Below are 24,161 nucleotides of genomic sequence, written 5' to 3' on the forward strand. Positions count from 1 at the left end.
TACAAATGAACATATTGGACATGTAAACAGAAGATAAGATATAGAATTATATTTCACAATAGCCTACATTGTGCAGACGTGGCTGAAACAACAATGAAATCCACTTGGATGAAACGAAGCGAGAGAATTCAAGTTAACCTACAAGATACATCTGAGATGAAAAGATATGCTATTCAAAACACCACTTTGCGAAATGCCTGACACAAAATGTACCGTGCGTCTTGTAGCCTAGTAAGTTAGGTTAGCAGCATTATCTTACCTGTGCCATGCCACGAAGAAGAGGATGCAGCCGCGGTGCCCAGCCACCAATGAAGAAACGGTGCATAAATGTGCTTATTTTGCCAATGCAGAGGTTTGGTTTAAGTTCACAACTTAACTGAAGAAAATAAATACGGGATAAAAAAAAAATACATCGCAGGCAGAGTAAGTTCATGGCTGGAAGCAAGCAACAACTTTCTCTTCTTCTCCCAGTTTCTCGTACCGCCCGTTCCCGTTATGCCATCTAGTGGAGCAGAATACATTTGAATAAATCTATGATTTGAACACATCCACCGTGGCCAACCTAGCCTGATAACGCCAGGTACATATCCCGTTTAAAAAAAAATACAAGAACTACGTGTTTCTTTGGTATTTTATGGTCAAAGTTGTCTTCGTCTGCATATAATTCCTATGTACGAATGTGTACTTCTGCCGTCCAGCAAAATCGATTACGTAATATTGTGACGTCAATGCAAATGATGGCTACTTCCGCCAGAGATCAACCTCGATAATTATCGATCTGACATTGCGTCACCAAATGCTCACTCCTACTTTCCCGAGGTTTTAGGTCGGCTTTCTGGGGATTCTCGATTTTTTGAACGAGCCATATAACCCAGACCTAACCAAAGAAAATCCACCCTCGTGCACGTCGCCGCCAACCTCAGCTGTCGTGCACGAGTACGCACAACCTAAACTCTGCCCATCCCGGACGAGGCGGCGTGAACTCTAGTGCTGCATCCCAATATGTGTCCTTGCTTCCTCCACTTGTGCTTGTCTCCTCGTCCCGCCTCCTGGCCCCTCCTCCGTGGAGAAAACGATAAAGTTTCCCAGCTGTCAGCCTCGCCACAACAACTTTTGAGGGACTGTTTTTCATTCACCATCCCAATTGCAAATGAGAAAAAGACTTTTCAATTGAGCTTTTGCAAGATATTGAAATATAATGCTGTTGTCAGTGATGTCATTATGACGAGAAGCAAGTGGAGGAGGCAAGTGGAGGAGGCAAGGTCACATATTGGGATGCACCTGCAGTCAGATCTACCATAGATCTACAGAATCTAGTCAGATGCAGCGTCATACGAAAGACTGCCCCCTTTGCACTGCGTGTGAAACAGCGTCACTGACGTCAGACTTCCAGTCCTCTGTTGTTGTAGCCTACAGAGGGAAACATCGAAGTGGTTGATGTTCACTCGGGCTAAAGTTGTTGTTAAGACAATAGCGAAATCATAAGCCATTTGCTATGGCTTTGCAAACGGCCGAGGAGATAGCGGAGCAAATCGAGGAGTCTGAGGATATATTGGAACAGGACGTCCGTGTCTCTCCTGCCGAGGAAATGCCGGGAGACGGGCCTGTTGTGGAGGAGGAATCTGAACAGCTACTCCTGCCATGGGACCGATTCTCTGCATGGCTCCACTGTATCTGCGTCGTCGGTTTTGATCTCGAGCTTGGGCAAGCAGTTGAGGTAAATATCTGAATATGTTCATGCATAGCAATGACTTTTTGATGCATCGGGAACTGCATCCTTCTTCTGCTGGTGAACGTGTCCTGGGTGACACGGATGGTGTATGCTAGTGTCACGTCCGACAGCTGTGTCGTTGCATGCTAGTGAGAGTGATTTGAGGCTTCTAGCATAAGTATTGATGCCAATGAAATGTGGGTGTCTATGTTATACACACGCCATTGGCTGTGTTTTTCCTAGAGTGTAACAACCACAGACCTATGTGGTAACGACAGTAAGAACTGGGTGAAATCTGCAGTCAGACAGTGACCAGACGTGGCTCAGCTAATCAGCTTCCAGGTTAACCAGAAGCAGAGTCTATAGAAGTAGAGCCTAACAGCCAAAACAACTAGTCAGACTGACCAACCCTCCAGACCAGTGGCGGAACAATTGCACAAAGGGCCCCTGGGCAGGACACTCATAGGGCCCCCTATACAGCTTGCCAAGCTCACAATAGGGCCCCCACCACCAATACGGGAGGGCCCTGGGCCCAGGGGCAAGTGCCCTGCTCGCCCTCCCTATAGCTCCGCCCCTGCCTCCAGACCAGTCAGTGTGTATAAGTCTGTCAGGATAGCCTGGGAAAATACACATGCAGCACACACATTCACACACTGCTGACACTTGTATCTGTAGTGTCTTACAGCTGTTAAAGTACAGGCTAAAAGGCTGCAGTACCTGGAGCAGTGTGGGTTAGGTGCCTTGTTCAAGGGCACCTCAGACAGGGATTGAAGTAGAAGGGGTGTGAACCTGTAACCCACTGATCTAAAGGCCACAGCCAGTCTGGAAATGTGGTGTGTGTTTGATGCGTGATTTAATTGGCCAAAACCACACACACACAGACCTTTTTAATATGTTTTGAGGAGACGAAGCATAACGAATTTACTCTCTAATGAAATGTGATAAAATGAATCTATAGGCCTACTGAAGTCCTCAATTGTGCTTTATTGCCAATTTGTGTAATAACTGTTATAATATCTGTTTTCTTCAGGTGATTTATCCACACCACTCAAAACTGACTGAAAAAGAGGTAGGTTGTTCAGTGTACAAAGTATACATTTACATGTTTTTCCTCAAATTCTTTAAATGATCCTGGGAATATTTTTCTTACAGAAAACCAGTATTTGTTACCTTTCCTTCCCGGACTCAAACTCAGGTAATGGCATCTTTTTTCATTGTTACATTACGCTACATTACATTACATTGCATTTAGTTGACACTTTTATCCAATGCGACTAAGGGGATATTTACAGGTTATTGGTTTACATTACATTTAGTTGACGCTTTTATCCAATGCGACTTAGAGCTATTTACAGGTTATTGGTTAGAGTCTCTGAAGCAGTGTGGGGTTAGGTGCCTTGTCCAAGGGCACTTCAGCCATGGAGGGAGGAAGGGATTGGTGAGGGAGGGGATTGAACCTGCAACCCTGTGAGCTTCAGTCAAACTCCCTAACCATCACAGCATGTTTTTTTTCTCTTTTTTTTCTTTTTTCTATTGCTTTGGCTCACTGTCATGATATTTGCCTCCAATTTGAACAAGATAGCCTTGTCTTGCCTCCCGTAGGCTTCTGCTCGATTGGCGTTAACTTAGGGGTGGGCAGAGGTGGAAAGAGTACAGAAAAAATGTAATTGAGTAAAAGTATCATTACTTGTTTTGAAATCTACTCAGAGTAAAAGTAAAATTACCTCTTTGAAAATCTACTCGAGTAAAGTACAAAATTACTTATTTCAAAATGTAATTTGAGTAAAAGTTACTTAGTTGCTTTCAGTTAGCTTTTCTATCGAGAAATTCCATTTTTCTTCTTGAATAGCGCCCTCCGTGACCTCTGTCTATTTCTGCACCAGTCATCTTCCAATAACCTGGCTATCGTGACTACAAAACCCTGCCAGCGTTGACCTGGCCCTGAGCACCGTATTCTCAGAGGGCCTTCAACCTGCACCTACGTGTATCAAATGCCTCGTTATGGTAGAAACGATCAATCAGGCCACTCTTGCCTCTGGCTTGTTTTGCAGTGGGGAAGTTTAAATACTAAACTTTTATTGTCTTCAATAATGAGACGGATATGAACTTCAAATACCCATGTTTGCCAGACTGACTTGGTCATGGAATTTTGAGCAGAATCAAAATAATAAGCAGGCCCAGGGTCTGCCCATTGCCGACTATTGGGCTGTCAAACCAGTGACATGATACCGATGGGCGCTGGATAATCATGCAATTGATTAGTCAAAAATAGATCATTTAATGTATGTGAAATGATAAATATGCACAGGTTCCTTCATTTCTGGCAGATGATTTCCTTAAATTCATTTTTCTCTACCTATCAGAATTTACTCAGTAAGCTTACTCAAGGCAGGTTCAAATGTAATTAAGTAAAACTACTTGGGCCAAAATGTAATGTGAGTAAGAGTAAATGTAATTGTATGTAATTACTTTCCACCCCTGGGGGTGGGGAACCTTTTTCATTCGAAGGGCCACTTCAAATTCATCCGAGGGCCGTACTATGAACACAAACCAGGATTTCCCCCTTCACTTTAGGCCTATATTGAAGGCAGTCACCTTTAAAACAGACCCCACCTTCTCTAGGTCCACTGAATATAACTTCATAGTATTGCAAATGTATTTTCTAAGATTTCTTTACAAAATATGTCATATTTCATGTGAAGCTGCATAACATTAAAATTATATCAGGGGCCGGATAAAACGGCCTCAAGGGCCGCAAACGGCCCTCCAGACATAGGTTCCCCACCCCTGCCTTAAAGGATAACTTCAGCCAATTTCGACATGCAGTTGTAATGCTCACACTACCCTGGACTTGTCAATCCCTGAGAGATTTTTTTCTTATTCAGCCTTTGCCGAGATCCTGGTCATTGTAATGGGGGCAGAGTTTGTTTACATAACCATCTTGATTTATTCCTAATAACATCCAAAAAGTTATGCAACCTGAGCAAACAACTAGCAAACAGCGATATCTTTTGGGATAATATTTGGAGTAGGCCTATGTTAAGAAGGTTTTTAATGTAAACATAGGCTGCTCCCATTATAATCGCTCATAGCTCGGAAAGGGCTGAGCCAAAAAATGCAGCATCACCAGGTACTGACAAGTCAGGGGTAGCGTGAGCAATACAACACCATATTGAAATAGGTTTCTTTTGGGTCTGATGTTCTGGGGTGAGGTGGGGTGAGGTCCATACACGTGCCCACATTGTTCCTGACCAAAGGCTGAATGACATCAGGACACGTGACTTTGTTCACAGATTTTGGTCCACTTATTAAATTGTACATTGTGAAGGTGAACTGCACCAAAATTGAAAAAAGATTAATTTCATCTGAACTAAGGACACTGAACTAGCAGACATATTTGCACCAAATCTTACAGTATGTCCTAACTTTTGAACGAGTGGATGCTGATGATGGCTATGACATTAATGGGTCGATACTACTAAGCCTTTCAGAAGTTCAAAATGGTTTCATATTAAGTAAATTGTCATTTGAAATTTAGATTGAAGTTTTATTTATTGATTTTTCTGTGAATTTCTTTTACTCAACAGATGGCACTGGTGGTCAATTTTAGGGATGTACAGTAAATAGAATTCAAGATTTGATTTTCTATTCAGCCGAATTCAACCTTCTTGGCGGGGATCGGTTTCGGTGATCTGAGTAGGATTCGGTTTCAGATTTGGCTAAACTTTCAGCAGTGGTTTCGGTATTCGGCAGACCATTAAAAATCAGGATTCGGTACATCCCAAATCAGTTTGTGTGAAACTTGACTGCCCTGTTTGTTTCTTTCTTCCTGACAGGTTGCCTAGGTGACACACAGTTTTGCTTCCGTTTCCGTCAGGCATCAGGAAGGCAGTCGTCGTTAGGGTGTTTCTTGGACCGCTGTGATCGGGATGCGCCCGTATGTCTCAAGGTTAGTCACGTGGATTTTTAATGACAAAGATAAGTTGCAGAAAAAGAAAGGTGGGACGTAGGGATGTCAACAATTAATCGATTAATTGACTTAAGTCATTAAAATGTTAATCGATTAAAAAAAATGAATTGCAATTAATCGCCAACTCGACTGGCGAGACACAGGTGAAAATGGGCATGACTAAGTGTGTATGAATAGGAGTGTGAAGAGTCGGAACATTTCAATCACCTTTGGATTAAAGAATACAAATCTCCACTTACGGCCAGTGTATGTTGCCTATGTGTGTGTTTTTATGTTTAATAGGCTGTGCAAGAATGTCTGTGATGTCTTGTAAATTGTGGATCTATCTGTGCTGCTTGACTGCTCTCTTTCCAACGGTATTAATAAATGTTACTCTACTCTTTCTAGCGAGACCAGGGACATTTCTATGGTTATGTGTACTTCAGACAGGTGCGAGACAAGTCACTTAAAAGGGGCTACTTTCAGAAGGTACGTAATATGGATCTCTTTATGAATTAATTTAATACACAGCCTGGTCAAAAAAGGTCACACACCCGCCTTTAGCTTTGATTACACCGCATGTTGGTGTTGTAATTTTTCGATAAACTTCTGTGATATCTTGATGTATTTCCTTCCCATGTTGCATTTAGTTTTCACCAAGATCTTTTGTTGATGATGGTAGAGCCTGGATGCTGTGTAAAGCCTCCTCCAGCATATCCCATAGATTCTCACTGAGGTTGAGATTTGGACTATCTGGTGGCCAATCCATGTCTAAAAAGGATGTCTCTTGTTCCCTGCTGCTAAAAGTTGAGCCTTTGATGAGTCTTTGGCATTGTGATCTTGGAATATGCCCATGCCGTGAGGAAAGGAAAAAAACATTCATGGATTCATTACTCATTTATTATTATTCATTAATTTACTATATTCAGGTAGTCGGCTGTGCTCATTCTTTGAGTATATACTGTAGCTTAGACACCAAACATTTTAGTTATTGTGAAGGGTCAAATCATGGGCATCAGCAAACAGACCAGACCAGTGGTTTTACCTGACTACGGGATGTGTCTTTTCATGTGGTCGTGTAATAAATGAGAAGCAAGTCATTGTCCCAGAGTGGTACAGAGAGCATAACACATTTATTTATGTCGGCCAGAATTCGTTGAGAATCTTTGGGAGGTGCTGGAGTTTTTTACACATCATCAATACAAGACCCAGGTGAAAACCTAATGTAATGCTAGATGGAAATGCATCCAGACATTGCAGAAGTTTATTGAGTGCCCTGCAGCATATTAGTGTTATTAGGGTTATTCTTTTGGCCAGACTGTGTGTTTTGGTGTTTTGTGTGTTTTTTCACTAGTGAGATTGGTAAAGGCTATGAAAGTTAAATATGGGAACTTAGCTGATTCTCATGACATTTGATTTTGTCTTTTGCCCAGTCCCTGGTCTTGGTCAGCAAGCTTCCATATGTGACCTTCTTTCACTCCCTGCTGAAGCTGCTTGCTCCAGAGTACTTTGAGAAGCAGGAACCCTGCCTTGAAGCAGGTGGGTTTAGACTTAGAGTGTGTGTGTGTGTGTGTGTGTGTGTGTGTGTGTGTGTGTGTGTGTGTGTGTGTGTGTGTGTGTGTGTGTGTGTGTGTGTGTGTGTGTGTTTGTGTTTGTGTTTGTGAGAGTAAGAGAGAGAGAGAGAGCGCCCAGAGAAAGTAAGAGCCCTGTTTTTTGGGACTGCTACATACTGTAATTCTATATAAAACACTACATCAGTGATTCTCAAATTGAGGGCCTTGAAAGTATTCCAAGTGGGCCTTGAAATCATTCTCTCAAAATAGTGTGTGTGTGTGTGTGTGTGTGTGTGTGTGTGTGTGTGTGTGTGTGTGTGTGTGTGTGTGTGTGTGTGTGTGTGTGTGCGTGCGTGCGTGTGCGTGTGTGTGTGTGTTTGTGTTTGTGTTGTTGACTATTTATTTGAGTTGTATTGTTGATTGGATCTGAAGTGGGCCCCGAACATTTGTGAAAATTTCATGTGGGCCCCAAGTTAGAATAGGTTGGGAAGTCAAGCACTACATTAAAAACAAAAAAGCTTGGTTAACATAACTTGTGTATGATGGTAATATTCGTAGTCCGACAGCTAGTAATTAATGTAATTTTAAAAAAGAAAATTGTAGGAGTTGTCCATTGGCCTTATTTGCACATTTATTTATTTGAGGGTCTAGGGTTGAGCTTAACATTTTTAATGCTTGAAGGAAGCCGTGTTGTTCGGCCTCATGTTCTTCTCACGTGTGTATGATCTAATGTCTCTCAGCCTGTAATGACATCGATCGCTGGCCCACACCCTCTCCGGGAAAAATTCTGAATCTGCCCATCATGGGAGTGGTCATGAAGGTGAGTTCTCTATCTTTAAAAAATAATGTATATATATGTACAATAAATATAAACACACAAAAGCCCTCTATATATATGCAGAGCTTCTTTCCAAAATCAGATATATCCATTTTGGGAAATTGACATTTTTGTATTCCATTGAATTGCATTGCAAAATGCATTTTTATAGAGGTTTAAAAGTATGTTCTCAAAACATTTGAATGGCAAGAAGTCACATATTATTATTATTATTATTATTGTTATTATTATTATTATTGTTGACACTTTTGGTACAGAATAGATTCTTCAACATATTAACTTTTTTGTGCTTTCTTAAGCTCCGTATACCTACATGCTATGACAAACCTGGAACCTCCCAGCTGGTGCAGTCAACGCCGGTAATTAACACAATTATTTTTGAGTAGCAGCAGTCTACACACACATTTTTACCTCCACCAAGAAGGTTATGTTTTCGGTCGTGTTGGTTTGTCTATTTCTATGTCTGTCCGTCAGCAGGATAACTCAAAAAGTTATGAATGGATTTTGAGGAAATTTTGTGGCGTTGTTGGAAATGACAAAAGGAGCAAGTTATTCAATTTTGGTGGTGATTCCGATCCAGGATGTTTGTGTTACAAAATTGTTATTATTGTTCACAGTGACAGCCATTTCAGCATTATTTTATTCTTTCTTTTTAACCTCCTATTGTACACTTTTATTCACAGATTGACAGCCATTTTATTATTGTTTTTATTTTATTGATTTATTTTATTTATTTACATTTTTATCTCTTGTGTTCACAGAGTGACAGCCTGGTGTCCATCGTCTTGCCCACGATACACGAGGTGGACTTGTTCAGGTACTAACTGATTTCTTGAATTTTAAAGGTGCTCTGTGTAATATTTTTTAGCCGTTTCTTTTCAGAATTTATGCAGCCCATTCACAAATGTTTTTTTAGGCTTTAAAGTGGAAATGAAGCACTGACAACTATTATCATTTTTTGGCGGCTTATTTATTTTCATAAACGAATGGATGTTCGTTGAACTGGACTTTAAAGTAGTTTGGCTGAAAAATGACATGTTATTACCGAGTTTCGCCACAAGGGCGCAGCCATGTTCGCCGCCTACGTAACGCGAATGGTAGAACTTGGTGGCTAATGTAGCCTTCCATTCACTTAACGTTAGCGTGTGCTAACTACAGCGCTAACTGACTCTAATCGTGGCAGTAAAATTGAAGAAGGACGAGGGGTTCATTTTACATTGTCCCAGGGTTTTCTATGTTATATACCTACTATCAGATGAAAGAGAAATGCCAAGTGTCATTATCACTTTGTGTCAAAAAGCCTTTGCTACGAGCATGGTGGGATAGCTGCAGCCATCCACCCATTGCATCCACCATAGGACAGGAGTCAGGACTGGGGCTGCTCGATCTCATAGGTTTGTAGTGACAGACCCTCACCAATAACGTCTTTTTCCTGCATTGTTGGACGCTAATCTGAAAGCCCATGTCTTTAAGTTGGCTATGTGGTTCAATTCAGTAATAGAAAATAACTTGCAAAATTGGAGGAAGTTTGGAAAGCTTTGTGAAGGGAAGGGACGCAGCCTGTGTGTGTGGCTATCCCATCCCCTCTCTCGTCTCGCTCTCGGAGTTGGAGGAGCTTTGGGGATTTGAAGTTGATGCCACGGGAAATGACACGTTAAACTATCATGGCCTACATTAAGTTATGGCATGCTTAAAGTAGCTGCATCTATTGTAGTAAGCTATTATGTTATTGAAGTCGCGGATGCATCCTCAAACTGGCTGGAATAGCGTTGTTGCCTTGGATTATTGTTGACTGGATAACACCGATAAACGTGGGCACCGAGATGTCAAAGTAGCCTAATTCAGGTGCTTGGAAAATGTTGGCGAAATAATCGGAAGATGAAGGTAGGGAACTGCAACATTGCACGACATCGCACGATTATGAATAGTGATCATGTTGGCTCATACCAAAATGTGTTAGCGACTTGTCACCTTAGCAAAAAAAAAGCTGCTTGTTTACCTGTGGTTCATGTGATGGGATGTCTTGTCTGCCTTCATGCCTCATATTTGTTCTGTCCCACCCAAACACGTATTCTTGCTTCATTTGGGTTAAGCAAATAAGCTCATAATCAGCCACGCAAGTCCCTAATGTTTAATTCACTACTATCATAACAGCATTAGAATAGCAGACTACCATTCGCCTGACGTCACCCGCTGTTGGCTGGAAACGTTAACAGAAACGTTACGTGTTTGTGCTTTATTTTTTTATTAACGGCTTAAATTTCAGACTTCAAAAAAATACATATTTGCTGGCTTATCTTACTGGTGTTATAGACCCCTATATTAGGTCACTGCTTCATTTCCACTTTAAACATTTATTTTTGTGACAGGACAGATAGAGGGTGACAGGAGTGAGTGGGGAGAGAGAGACAGGGATGGCTCTGCAAATGACCCGGGCCGGACTCTAGCCTGTGTTGCCGGTGTATCAGAACAGTGCCCAGGCGATAGAGCCACTGCTAGGCCAGAAATGTTAGCTTTTACACAAATACTAAGTAATCTTTATGACTCGGAAAATTGTTTTCGTACATGAAAAGGTGGATCTTCTCTATATTCAGATACCAACTGATGTCTTGAATTAACAGTGAGTTTGTATACTGTTGCCCAGAGCCATCTGATAGGAGAGTGAAGCTTATCTCTTTGACCGCTGTGTTCTGCTTCTGAATTAATAGTGAGATTGGTAGTATACTGTTGAACTGTTATACTGTGAATTGCAAAAATCATTTGCTGTTGTTTCCCCCCCCCCATCAGATGTTTCCATCCCGTCTTCTATCACATTCAGATGTTGTGGGAGTTGGTCTTGCTGGGGGAGTCACTGGTGGTAATGGCCCCGTCTCCATCAGACTCATCCGACACCGTTCTGGCTTTGGTCAGGTGAGATAAGTCTTGGGGCTACTCGTAGGGCAGTTGTTGAATGTAGTATTATGCTCTGATTGGCCTTGAAATGTTTAAGCACACAACATACCGGTCAACTCAGAACTTCAAAAATCGTAAAAATTGGACAAAATGTTTTTCCTCTTGGTATTGTTGATTTTAATGTGGCTGGCAATTCGTTTTTATTACTAATTTTGTGTTCCAGTTGCATATCTCCACTGCGATACTGCAGTGATTTCAGGCCATACTTCACTATCCACGACAGTGAGTTCAAAGAGTACACCACCAGAACACAAGCTCCGTGAGTATGCTGTTAATGGACATTCCCTCAATAAATCAATTGAAAAAGTAATCAATTGAAAATGTAAAAAGTATTGATATAACATATTATCATACTCAATTGTGTTTTACTGTGCTTCAAAAAATAATTACAGTGTTAGGTTTTTACATGAATATACTTAACATCATGCATTTACAAACATAAAACGTAGTGAATGATGGTATGGGTAAGTAAATTCATGTTTAGGATTATGGGCGTTGTTGGGGACCACTTTCATGATTTTACTCAGCATTATTAAAATGCACCTGTGTTTGTGTCTCTGTCTGTCCCCTTGAAGGCCATCAGTCATTCTTGGTGTGACAAAACCTTTGGTTCCCAAAACCCTTGTTTATTTTCAGTGGGCTATCTAAGCGCCACCTGACGTCTGAGACCAAAAAACGACCTATCTGTGTCTCTGTTTCTCTCTCTCTCCCTGAAGGCCGTCAGTCATTCTTGGTGTGACGAATCCCTTCTTTGCCAAAACTCTTCAGCACTGGCCGCACATCATTCGAATTGGAGACATGAAACAAACAGGTAAGGTTTATCTTCACCCATTTTTTTCTTTTCTTTTCTTTTAAGGACTTTTGTGTCTTACAGTAAAGTAGGGTGACTTTATTGATACCCGGGGGATTAAGGTTATTACTTAGAGTAATGCCTAAAACAAGGTTTAAGACATCTTGAAGTTTCAGTTCTACAATTCTAATGAGTTATTGGGAAGACATTTGAGTTCAGTTAAGATAAACCTGACTGACTGGGTGTTTTTACTTAAAAATAGATAAAAAATAAGCTTGTTGACACGTGTGGGACCATCGGTTGTGTCGTGTTGACGTCAGGTACATAGACAGCTGGCATTGCTGTTGGACAACTGCTAGAATTTATATTTTTATTAAGCACGTAATTTATGTGTTCAGGCACCCCGTTCCCCTCTGTGGGAATCTACAATGTAGTGTAAATAGCCAGGAAATAAAGAGAAGGTATGAGAAAATGAGTGAGAATGACAAACGACAAACGACTGGGTCTGGTTAGAGCAGTGATTCTCAACCTTTTTTGAATAAAACACCCCTGGTCCTCATCATAAGCCTCCCAATGCCCCCTTGACCTCAGCATAACCTTGCCAATGTGCCCCCCTTACTATTAAAAAAAAATGGACAAATGCCCCCCAATGGCAACTAAGCAACAGCCCCTGTCAGCTTTATCCTTGTCAACGCCCCCTGGGGTGGAGGTAGAGCCCCTGTTGAGAAACATTAGGTTAGATTAACTCTTGATGGAGCAGCTGGATGGGGGCCTTGGCTGGATCGGTCATCAAAGTCCACTTTATTGGCCAATGTATACAAGGAATTTGTTTTCACTCTCTCTAAAAGAAGTGCAAAATATAATTAAAAAATGATGATGACAACATTGTAGTAGAAAAAGGAAATTTCAAATTCGAGTAGCATAGAACTCCTGTTTATTTATTTATTTTAAAAAACATTTTTCCTTTCCCTAATACAGGAGAGATGGCGAAACAGATGAAGGTGAAGAAGTTGAAGAACTTGAAAACTCTAGACTCAAAACCAGGTAGAGTATCTTTCATTCAGATTTACTTGTTTTTTGTCGTTCACTGAAGACCTTTGGGTTTAACACTAAAAGGTTTTTTTCATGGATTCATAGAAACATCATTGTGTAAATATAGCTGCAAGCAGCAATGCGGGGCCAAGCAGTAAACTTGCCAGACTCGCCACGGCAACAGAAGGAACTGCAGCGCCCCCTTTGGTCCAAATCGCGCCGATGTTGGTGTGCATTCCTTGGAGGGGAGTGTGATCACGTAAACCAAGTTTAGTTTGAATCCGTTGAAGAGCTGCCGAGATATGAGCTCACTTCCTGTTACCTGTTGGTGGCGCTAGAGAGTTTGAGCTTGGGGTCTGGAATTCTTTGTGGGAGGTCATGGGATGGACTAGAATGTGTGCAAATAATCCTAACAGAAATTGACGAACGGTTGCTGAGATATGACCTCACTTCCTGTTTTGCCACCTTTATGACAATTTTGATTGGCTGTCACCGGCAAACGACAAGAGGTGTCCAAAATTCTTTGAATAACCTAAAGCATATCAGTCCCAAGATGAAGTGTACCCTTTTGTAGGGCATTCTGACCAAAATTGTGGGACAAGTAGCATTTTTATTGAATTTCACAAAATCCAAAATGGCGGACTTTTTTCTTCCAATTGACATGAAGTCATATAGTGCGTTGGATTTGGCTTGGCCCAAGGATTCTAGTGATAGTATTATTTTCAAAATTAGGCATACGGTGTAAAAGCTACAGGCAAAAATGTAGCTAAAAATTTGACCTGCTGGTGGCGCTACAGAGTTTGAGCTGGGGATGTGATTTTCTGTGTGGTAGGACATGGGATGGACTGCTATTTGTGTATGAAATCCTAGCCTAATTCGACAAACAGTTGCTGAGATATGACCTCACTTCCTGTTTTGCCACTTTTACAACAATTTTGATTGGCTGTCACGGCTAAACGATATAAGATATCCAATATTCCTTGAGACCCCATATTGGAATCAGTCCAGAGATACTATATACCGAGTTTCGGGCGAATTGGTAAGAAATTGTGGGAGAAATAGCATTTTTATTGAATTTCATAAAATTCAAAATGGCGGGAAAACTATCCTGGCGGAAAATGACGTCATAGGGTGCGTTGGATTCGTCTTAGCCCAAGGATTCCAGGGATACCAAGTTTATGAAAATTGGCCCAGCGGTTCAAAAGTTACAAGCAGAAATGTACCTGCAACTTTGACCTACTGGTGGCGCTAGAGCGTTGGGGCTGGGGACCTATAAATTGCTGTGGGTAATGCTGAGCCGGGCCCGAATGTGTGTGCCAATTTACAGCATTTTCCTATGTACGGTTCTGTGGGCTGCCATAGACTTGCTAAGGGAGAGGAAAGATGTTGAAGAATAATAGAGAAGAAAACCTAGAAACACTCAAGGGGCCTTCGCCAGCTTCGCTGCTTGGCCCCTAAAAATGGAGCATGGAGGTCAATTGGATTAGCCTAACTCTTACTTCCACGGCTCTGTTTCAGGTGTGTTAGCAGCACAGAGGGCCACAGCACCCCCTTTCTTATATGCAGGCAGAGCAGATTTCTATTTTGTAACTACATCATTTTTGTTAAGAGTTTCATGAGTAATTTTGGTTGAAACCTGCAGGTGTGAGACTAAAATAAACCGTAAAGCCTTATTATGTATTATTATAACATTACAAATTATACTCTCACATTATATTATTACATTATTATGTTATATTATATTATATTGTATCAAATGCTATTCTCACAAACTTTTTCTGTAATGCTTTTGAAGGCGTGTACAGTGCATACAAACCGTTCTTGAACAAAGATGAGGACATCATTAAACAGCTACAGAAGGTTAGTCAAGAACTCTGGAAAGAAAATGTTTTTATTCCATGTATTCATTTTGCCTTTTTTATTATTATATCATAATACAATTAGCACTATGTAGATCCATAATGGATTTGTCCTTGCCATTCTTTTAGGGTGTTCAGCAGAAACGTCCCTCCGCAGCCCAGAATGCGATTCTGCGGCGATATTTCTTGGAGCTTACCCAGAGTTTCATCATTCCCCTGGTAAGAAAATAATATAATAATAATAATAATAATAATACAATATAAAATATTGTAAAATAATATAAAGTAATGATTTCAAGTCCTAGTCAGAGAACCTTTACACAGGTAACTTACAGTATGAGAAGGCTCACTCATGAAGTTTTATCATTTAGCCCCGATTGGCTCATTCAGGCTTCTCAGTCATCACTTGCCCGTGGTCGCCATCTAGGTGGAACTGCACATTTTTGAGGGAACAATAGGAGCCAATGGTAGTGAGCCTTCTCATAGGTTAAAGGTCCTCTGGTCCTAGTCACCTGAATGAATTGGATGACCAAACACCAGGTGCTAACAGTGATGTCATACTTCTGCTTAGGAGCGGTATGTTGCCAGTCTGATGCCCTTACAGAAAACCATCTCTCCCTGGAAGGTAATTTTTTTCATAAAGTTTCAGGGTTTTTTTTTTCTGTTCCATTCTGCTCCTGCCAGAAACACTGAATTTTTTTCTGTTCACACTGACATGGACATAACTGTACATCAGGCAGTTCAGGATTCACGTTCTCCATCCACCTGAAACCCCTAATCGTTCACACTGACACCATCCCTGAAAGCCACTTTGTGTAAAAATACCATCTCAACAAAGGCCCATCAGCTTTACTTAAAGGGGCACAAGGTAGGATGACGTCGTTTGCGCGGTGCCCGTGGCATGCCTGTCTCAAAATCTACACCGTAATGAAAAAATGCTGTTCAAATAAACTCGCTGTGAGAATGTTTTTCATCACGGAATGGCAGCAGTTGATACAAATCTGAAGACAGTATGTAAAGCGATTTTTCGTACGAGAAGTGTTTCCCACGACACTTGTTCGGATCGCTCTGTCAGAAAGTTCCATTCGGGGTTTTCTGACAGCGGTCCGTGGAAGTGGTCGCGAGAGTCATCATTCACTTACTGATGTTTCACATAACCATTGGCTGACTCGGGACAGTGATTCATTTAACTTTTAATCCTACTTGGAGCCCCTTTAACAATTTGATTGGTATGAATTTGTTGAATTTGGACAATTACATTTCTGCGCTGTTATCCCCTTGGGGACAATAAAAGTCTATCTGTCTATTATACATGCCCATTTGTAAAGATCAAACAAACAGACAGTTTTGTCCCAAGGCAGTTTAATCCCGAAAGTTCTGTCTCAACTAGCAGTGGCTTCAAAAACTAAGAGTTGATGGCTTGATGGCCAGTCAATTAAAACTCTTGAAAATAAATAATAGTCAATCTATTATTATTTTTATTTATATTTATATATTTACTTATTTATTTATTTAAAAAAATAGTATTATTATTTTTGCCTTTTTAGGGGGAAATTAAAACTTTGGAATACATATATTGTATATCGCGATATTGAACAAATATATCGAGATACTTTTTTTCTCCATATTGCCCAGCCCTACTCCCCAGGTTAATCCATTGCAGCCTGAAAAGTTGGAACATTCTGAATTTTGGTGGACGCAACGGAGCCAATGTAACTGACAGCACAACAGTCAGTCAATAAGCTCTGTTGGCGGACAGATGGTTGCCTTTCTGACGAAGGGTAACTGCCTAAAATCAATGCAAATATGAGAATGGAGCCTGAGAATTTTTTTTTCAGGTTCCTCTGTTTTCTGTGGTTGTTTTATTGTTGTCCTTTCGTCCTTTCATAATTTCCTTACTACAACACAGATGCAAATTATAGATTCATTCATAAATGTTAATTGGTTGACCTTATTGATCGACGTATGATTAATCGATATGCAGCGTTTTTCTCCCCCAAATCTTAATATTTCCCAATGTTTTTAAAATCATTAAAAATAAAAAAAAGCAAAATTTTAATGAATTGCTATTTATATTCTTTAATACAAAGGTGATTGAAATGTTCCCACTCTTCACACACATCCTCACACACCTCTCGTCATGCCCATTTCACCTGGGTCTCTTGGCAGTCGTGTTGGCAATTAATTGCAATTCATTTTTTTAATCGATTAATGTTTTACTGGACTAAAGTCAATTATTCGATTAATTGTTGACATCCCTACTTCCACAGAGCCCTCCACAGTTGCGACCTTTCCTCCAAGAAGAATTCATGAAAACACTAGAGAAGGCTGGCCCTCAACTCACATCCCGGCTTAAAGGAGACTGGATTGGTCTCTACAGGTACTGCCTGACCTTTGGCTAAAGTATTTCAAGGTTAACTGCTTCTCCAGAAGTCTCTCTGATTGTGACAGATCATTGGAGCTCACTGACACTATGACATTATGTAACATTACAATTCTGGAAATCAACTACTAAACATATTTCACAGTCTATCACACCACTTCTTTTAGCCAAACCTGGGGTGAGTTTCTCAAAAGAGAAGTTGTTAGCCTGTTAGCAACTTCGGTAGTTGCCAATGGGAAAATGCATTGAAAACAACAAAGTAGCTAATGTAGTAAGTAACTTTGGTTTTGAGAAATTCACCACTGAGATGAGGGCCATTCAGACATTTGTCATGAAATTACATGACTGTGTAAGCACTTCAGTATGCTCTTTTTTTTGTAGGCAGTTTCTAAAATCGCCAAACTTTGATGGATGGTTCCGGAACCGCAGGAAAGAAATGATGCAGAAGCTGGAGGCCCTGCACCTAGAGGCTCTATGTGAAGAGGTGATTAAGATGAAAACATTTTGGGTGGCCAGGCTTTGAACTAAAAGCTCGCCTTGGATCGTTAATTCATAATTTTTTAGGTGATCATCCAGTACTGTGATCAAATGTATTGTGCATTGGTTTTGCTAAAAGGAGTGCTACGGATGTACGGTTTCACACAGAAGCTCACATCTCGCTTCTATACGCCCATCCCACATAGTTACACACCAAATTTTGTCTGTGTATCTCCTATCAATGGCTAATGCAGACAATGAAGATGTAATTCAACTTCCATGCATATGCAAATGATTAGAATTGTTTTAAGAACAGATGCACATAGACGGCCATTCTAAAGCCGGTTAATGTTATGGACATGCACACACTACTGTGGCATCGGTTTTCAAAGTGGGGGAGGAGTTCCCTGGGGGTCCATGAGGGGGTGCTAGGTGGGCTGCGACAGGTTGACAGAAAAATCATAGCAAAACAAAATAAATATTTCCACAAATTAAATAACTAATGTACACCAAAATAAACCAAAATTCAGCTTAACAATATCCCATTAGTTAAGAACTCAATTATTAGGTAACTACAGGGGCACAGATGCCACTGTGCATGGACATGTGCACACTATTGCATTGTCTCTCCAGGCGCTACTTCCTGCCCTGAAGTCTTGTTATCATGGCTGGTTCTATTGAACAATCTCAGCCATCTTAGATGTTGTTGTGGCCAATGTCCTTTTTTCATTCTAGTGAACATGTGTGCCAAATTGCACACTTGCATCATTAACTGAACTATTCTTGGCCTTACTTTCAAGTGGAGGAGGTGGCCATCTTGAAAAATGACGGCCTTCTTGGATTTCCCTTTGGCCAATAATCCTTTTTGGAAGAGTGGATTCTAATGAACATGTGTGCCAAATGCCATGCTTATCATTGAGTGAACTATTCTTGTTCTTATTTACAAGAGGAAAGGGTGGCCATCTTGAAAACGGCGGCCATCTTGGATTTTACTGTAGTCAGTGACATTATTTGAAAGAGTACATAAAAATTTGTGGAAATAATGAATGAATGAATTGGATTTAATGTTTGCATACCAAAGTGTTCTATTCTGGGGTATTTTGGCAGTTATCTACTCTGCTAATAAATGGGTCATGATGTTTTAGCCTATTTTGAGTGTTGTGCATTTTGGTGATTATGTATTATGTCTTTGCTCCTGTATACACACAGGATCTTCAGCTCCGTATTCAAAAACACACTGAAGTGGAGACGGTTGATCTTGTATTGAAGCTCAAGGACAAATTGGTAGGTTTCCATGTACTGTATATGCATTGTCTCCAGTTTCACTCACATTTGATTATTTTATTTTTGGTAACACTTTAGAATAAGTCCCCTAAATAGATTTATAAACGCTTTGTAAATGATGAACAAATTTTCAACAAATTGCTTTACAAATGTTATGTATATGAGTAAGAAATACTATGTTAACACAGCAGACAGATTTTTTGTAAATGTTTTATTCTTGTTAGTCTGTCTGTCTGTTTTTTGTCTGAGTCTGTCAGCAGGATAACTCAAAAAGTTGTGAACGGATTTGGATGAAATTTTGTGGAGTTGTTGGAAATGATACAAGTGGTTATATTTTGGTGGTGATCCAGATCACGATCCAGATCCAGGAATTTTTAAAAGATTCTTCTCCATTCTGGGACAGGGCGAATTTTGCCATTCCAGTTTCTCCACAAAAACAAGGCAAAAAGACTTGAAAAACATAGTCAAATGTTCTATCAAACAGCTTCCTTGGTGGAGATCTACTCTCTCTGAGTGCATTTCTAGTTAAGTGACTGTTATTCTAAAATGTTACCAGTTTTTTCCCCTTCTTCTCTGGGTGGATGACGTGTGATCCATGTAGCTGTATTGTCTCCAGTTTCACTGTCATTTGTTTGATTGTTTTTTTTTGTTTTGTTTTTTTACTTTTTCTTCTGTGGGTGGATGGCATTAGCCTGGTCCTCACAGACAGTGCGTGTTTGTACACAAACTACCGTCTGGTAGTGCTGCCTTTAACATGCTCTTCTCGAGTCAGAAAATAAATGGTGCATTTATTGCAACCCACTACCAACAGATTACTCCAAAAACGTTTTCTGTTCAGCTCTAAAGAATCAATATAATCTGTCCAGTGACTCATCAATGCAAGCTGGCATTGATATTTAAGCAATAAATGCTCCGTTTGTTTTCTACTCGAGAAGAGCATGGTAATGGCAGCGCTACCAGATGGTAGTGTGTGTGTAGCTCCGCTCCACCAGGGGGCTCCGGAGCTACACACGCGCACCGTCGGTGAGAGCCAGGCTAGGATGGCATGTGGTTCTGTGAGTAATTTGAGAAATGAATATTCTGTGTAGCATTAGGGATGAAGGAATGCTTGTATATTGATTTTTTTGGCCAAAGTTAGTCTGAACCTTCTGCCAGAAGGAAGCAGCTCAAAGCAAGGATGGAGTGGGTGGGAGGGATCCAGGAGGATGGAATTTCATCATTCGTTTTTTTCCCCCCTTCTTCTTCTTCTTCTCTGGGTGGATGGCGTGTGATGTGTCTCAGATAAAAGCTGAAGATGAGCAGCTCCCAGTCCGAGCAGACACCTTGGCCAAACTCCAGTCCCATATCGAGGCAATCATCCTCTCGCTGCCGGAAGACCTGCAGGGGATTTTGCATAAGCCAGCCGCCACACTATGAAACAACCTGCTGCGTCTATACACTGTAAAACATTGCAATCTGTTAAACGTAAAAAAAGTAAGTTGCTGCCCTGCAGCCTTAAGTTTTGTAAGTTAACGCAATTTCAGAAAGCCTTGAGTTGAGTTAACTTACAAACTTAAGGCAGCAGGGCAACCTACCTATTTAAGTTTAACTGGCTTCCAAAGGCTTACAGTGTACAAAGGCAAACTACATATTTCAGACAGGTAGGGCAGTATTGATCTGCAGGGGGTATTGTATAAAACAGCAGCCACTTTATGAAACAACCTGCTGGGTGTAATTGCTGCTCTTCCAACTGGATGTATATGTAGGTGGGAGGAGCTCCTTAATGATTTCAAGACATTTCCCACACACACACACACACACACACACACACACACACACACACACACACAAAGAGACTTTTAGAACCGAGAGTGAAGTGGCGCTGACTGACTCTGCACAAATATAAAAGGGGTTCAAAAGAAGCAGTACCGGCTTGATGTCATGCACACAAACTCACCTGGGGCTGGCTGTGACAAAGCTGTTTCTTTAGTGCTGACGGTGTCATCACTTTTTTTCCAAAATGGTTAAAGCCCTTTAAATCTACCTGTTAAACTAAACATAGGCCTATTAGTTAGTTCTGGCTATTATGGATTGTGATAATAAATCACTATTCTGTATCATGGGGAAGCAATGTAAATCAGGTTCATGATTTGCAATAGTTCTATAATAGTCGTTTGCTAATTCGTAATCAAATAGAGTCTATGGAGACGTTGCGTTGTTGTTACATGACCTGAGCACACTAAAGGTAAATGAGCATGTCAAGATTTGATAAAAAGTGACACTAACCGAAACTTTCATGCGTTTACATTCAAGGGTGTATCAACTCTCTAAAGCCCTATTCACACAAGATTAATATTATACTTACGGACTAAGGCTGTTATATCAAACCGAAGGATCGCGATACGCAGAGCCATAAACCTGTCTTGCGACCTTCGCTCACAGAACCGTGATGCTCCCTTTCGAAGTTCTAAACAACAGACTTCAGTCTTTTACAAACATGTCAAGATTTTTTTATTCATGCATGCTCCAATGCATGGTGCATGGAGATTGACCATGGAACGGAGAGAGAGAGAGATATATATATATATATAGAGAGAGAGAGATGCCTACCCAAATTAACCAGCTGAAATACATGAAATACTGAATATCTTCAGTATTTCATGTCCAAATGGCGTGAAACGTTGCTCTGCAACCTGCCATACCACCTCAAAGTCAACTTCCGAATTTGAGATCATTCGGTGCAGTACTGCGGCAGTTATGCGTGGAACAGACAGAGATACAGACAGAAGTTTCTTGAATTATTGTGTAAATTACAAACTGTTGTTTATCCAGTCGAATGAGCCACAAAATAACACAGCAGCGGGGGTAATTGCGAATTACCAGTGGTCCATAGGTAATATTTATCCCGTGTGAATTAGGCTATATAGTTGATGTAGCAACTCAATCTTGAAAATTAACTTTTCCAGGGCAGGGTATATCATGATAGACTTCGACAGTTATTATATTTTAATTCCTCAAGAAACATCTGCATTTAAGGCTTGAGATATTCTTTACATACCAAAACATATTCCTGTTCGTGTATCTCACAGGAGAGGATTTGACATATTTTTATGTAGTAAAAAGTTTATATGTTGGTTGTTGTGTGTACTTAATGGATTATCCACTTGTATGTTCTTATCTTGTGCATCAGTGACAACAGATAAGTGTGTCTGATGTTATTGATGTTATTGGTAACACTTTACTTGATGTTGGCGTCATAGATATGACATTACTGTATCATAACAGTGTTGTGATGCAGTCATGTACGTGTCATAAGCATTATGTCCATGTCATAAACATTTTATGCCTGTTCTGGTAAAGACAAATGTCAATAATGTCAACATTTCATGACATAAAACGTTTATGACATTGATAGTTTATGCCTCATCTATGACTGTCATGGCACAGTTCTAACACTACTGTGACACGATCATGTCATGCATATAACGCCGGCGTCAAGTTAAGTGTAACCAAGTTATCAGACATACCGCAATGTACATTCCACAGAAAAGAGGAGTTGCCACCTTTAACCGGTGGAGTTGAGCCATGCCAGAGCCATGGACGTAAGAGTTGTGCTAATACCATTGACTTCTGTGTCCCATTTTTTACACAACAATGGCGGCTCACGGAACTTTTGACACACAAATCGCTATTGACATTTCCAAAATAGTTCCAGGAAGCGAACATTGAACAAAGAAAGTGCCGCAAACGTAAATTCATTTTCATTCATTGTTACTTCATCTTTGCTTGTTATGCAGTGATTCTGTGTTAGTCTCTAGAGGGAAAAAAAAGCTGCTGCCTAGAATTATTTGAATCTATGTGTGAATCATGTCACCGACTGACTCCCTGTACCCCGGTTGTCACAACTCTGAATTCCATGGCACTGATCTACGCTGGCCTAGCTGACACCGTGTTTACTTTGTTGCACTTTCGAGTTTTGCTTGTTTTATGACATTTTTCTCAAGGTCCTTGCATTTGCTTGAGCACATTAACAATGCTATACTTGTGATGTATGCACTGACATCTGAGACTAGCTTAAATCCACATTTGAGGAGCAAGGATTTTCCCCCACTTCTAGAATTTTACCTGAACATTCTACAGCTCCCATAGAAGTCTTTGTTAAAAATCCTGCAGAAACTCAAAATTCTAAATACGTATGTTGTTTTGTCAGCTTCTTGCCTGTGGCTTAAAGCAGTGGTTCCCAAACTGAAGTCCGGGACCCCAGGGGGGTGCGCAGGGATACTGCAGGTGGGTCGCAGACATTGTGTACTTCTTTCAAAATAAAAGCAGGGGAAAACACGGGTTAATAGTCAACATGACTCCATAAATTAGTTAGTAATAGTACTCACATATAAGGCCGATAGATGTCTTTACTTTTCCTGTGAATATCAAATTAGAGTTAAGCAATATTAATAATAATGTATACATACATATACATATATGTGGTTGGGGGAGGGGGATATTCTTAGGTGCAAAAGGCAAAAATAATGTTTGGGAACCACTGGGTTAAGATATGGGTTGAAGAAGATCTTAGACTCATCTTTAATACTAGTGCCTTGTACCCCTGCCCTACGATTTATATACAGATATAGTATATAGTATATAACATACATCATTTCCTTTGGAAATGGCACTGGTCACAGGAACTGTGTTCTCGGAGTGTGCCTGCTAAGGGCTCAGGTTTTTAACAATCTCAAAAACCTTCATGAAAGCAATTGTCCAATGAATTTGTAGACTCGAAATGTTCAGTGGTACAAAATGTGAAGTCAATGTTAAAGATGTCTTAATCACATCACACGGTTTGTGGCTAGTGTGATGTATTGTAGAACACCAACACAAGCAGAGAGTAGGTCATTAGATGTTTGTTTTGAAGGAAAACATGGAATGTGAAAATCACCAAAGATTTTAACTACTCTAATATTTGCAGTTTAATTGAATGGGAGACATTCTGATTTAACTTGTATCAGACTCTACTTCTCTCACGAGTTGTTTTTGTGTGGAGTACATGATGAATTCACATGTGCAATGATGGGAATTATGTGGTGTGGAAACCAGGATGAAATGAATGGCGACTGAACAGAACCTGTGACTGTTGGTTGTTGGGCAACTACTTTTATTTTGTATTTAAAGAGAAATGTATTTTAACATGCTTGAATTTTATATAGAGAGTATATTCTCATACTATACTAGTCTAGAAGTGAAATGAAATGAAATTGTGTTTCATAGAACCACTGGGCCCATATGCAACATGCAACTGTTCTGTAATTTTTATTTGGATTTGTTTTTTTAATTGATCATCTTAACAGTGAAAAACT

At 40.4% G+C, this 24,161-nt stretch overlaps 1 protein-coding gene across 1 annotated transcript; it reads left to right on the top strand.

Moving 5' to 3' along the window:
* The first annotated feature begins 1,305 nt into the window (after positions 1-1,305).
* On the top strand, positions 1,306-22,407 carry dennd6aa (DENN/MADD domain containing 6Aa). The gene is made up of 20 exons (XM_063216101.1): positions 1,306-1,717; positions 2,742-2,780; positions 2,864-2,906; positions 5,548-5,660; positions 6,069-6,149; positions 7,094-7,199; positions 7,954-8,033; positions 8,351-8,410; positions 8,813-8,868; positions 10,839-10,961; positions 11,167-11,262; positions 11,720-11,814; positions 12,772-12,837; positions 14,621-14,685; positions 14,814-14,903; positions 15,256-15,309; positions 16,955-17,064; positions 17,449-17,551; positions 18,754-18,828; positions 20,110-22,407. Exons 1-20 carry the CDS (start codon positions 1,496-1,498, stop codon positions 20,242-20,244), a joined length of 1,812 nt encoding a protein of 603 aa, XP_063072171.1. The 5' UTR covers positions 1,306-1,495; the 3' UTR covers positions 20,245-22,407.
* The last annotated feature ends 1,754 nt before the right edge of the window (positions 22,408-24,161 follow it).

The sequence above is a fragment of the Engraulis encrasicolus genome, chromosome 14 (genome assembly GCF_034702125.1).
Source record: "Engraulis encrasicolus isolate BLACKSEA-1 chromosome 14, IST_EnEncr_1.0, whole genome shotgun sequence".
Classification (NCBI taxonomy): Eukaryota; Metazoa; Chordata; class Actinopteri; order Clupeiformes; family Engraulidae; genus Engraulis; species Engraulis encrasicolus.

Excerpts from the sequence above, each read along its gene's own strand:
- dennd6aa (XM_063216101.1), top strand. The coding sequence starts at position 1,496 with ATGGCTTTGCAAACGGCCGAGGAGATAGCGGAGCAAATCGAGGAGTCT. Across the intron at positions 8,034-8,350 it reads TCATGGGAGTGGTCATGAAG|CTCCGTATACCTACATGCTA; the intron begins GTGAGTTCTCTA and ends TGCTTTCTTAAG. Across the intron at positions 18,829-20,109 it reads TGAAGCTCAAGGACAAATTG|ATAAAAGCTGAAGATGAGCA; the intron begins GTAGGTTTCCAT and ends GATGTGTCTCAG.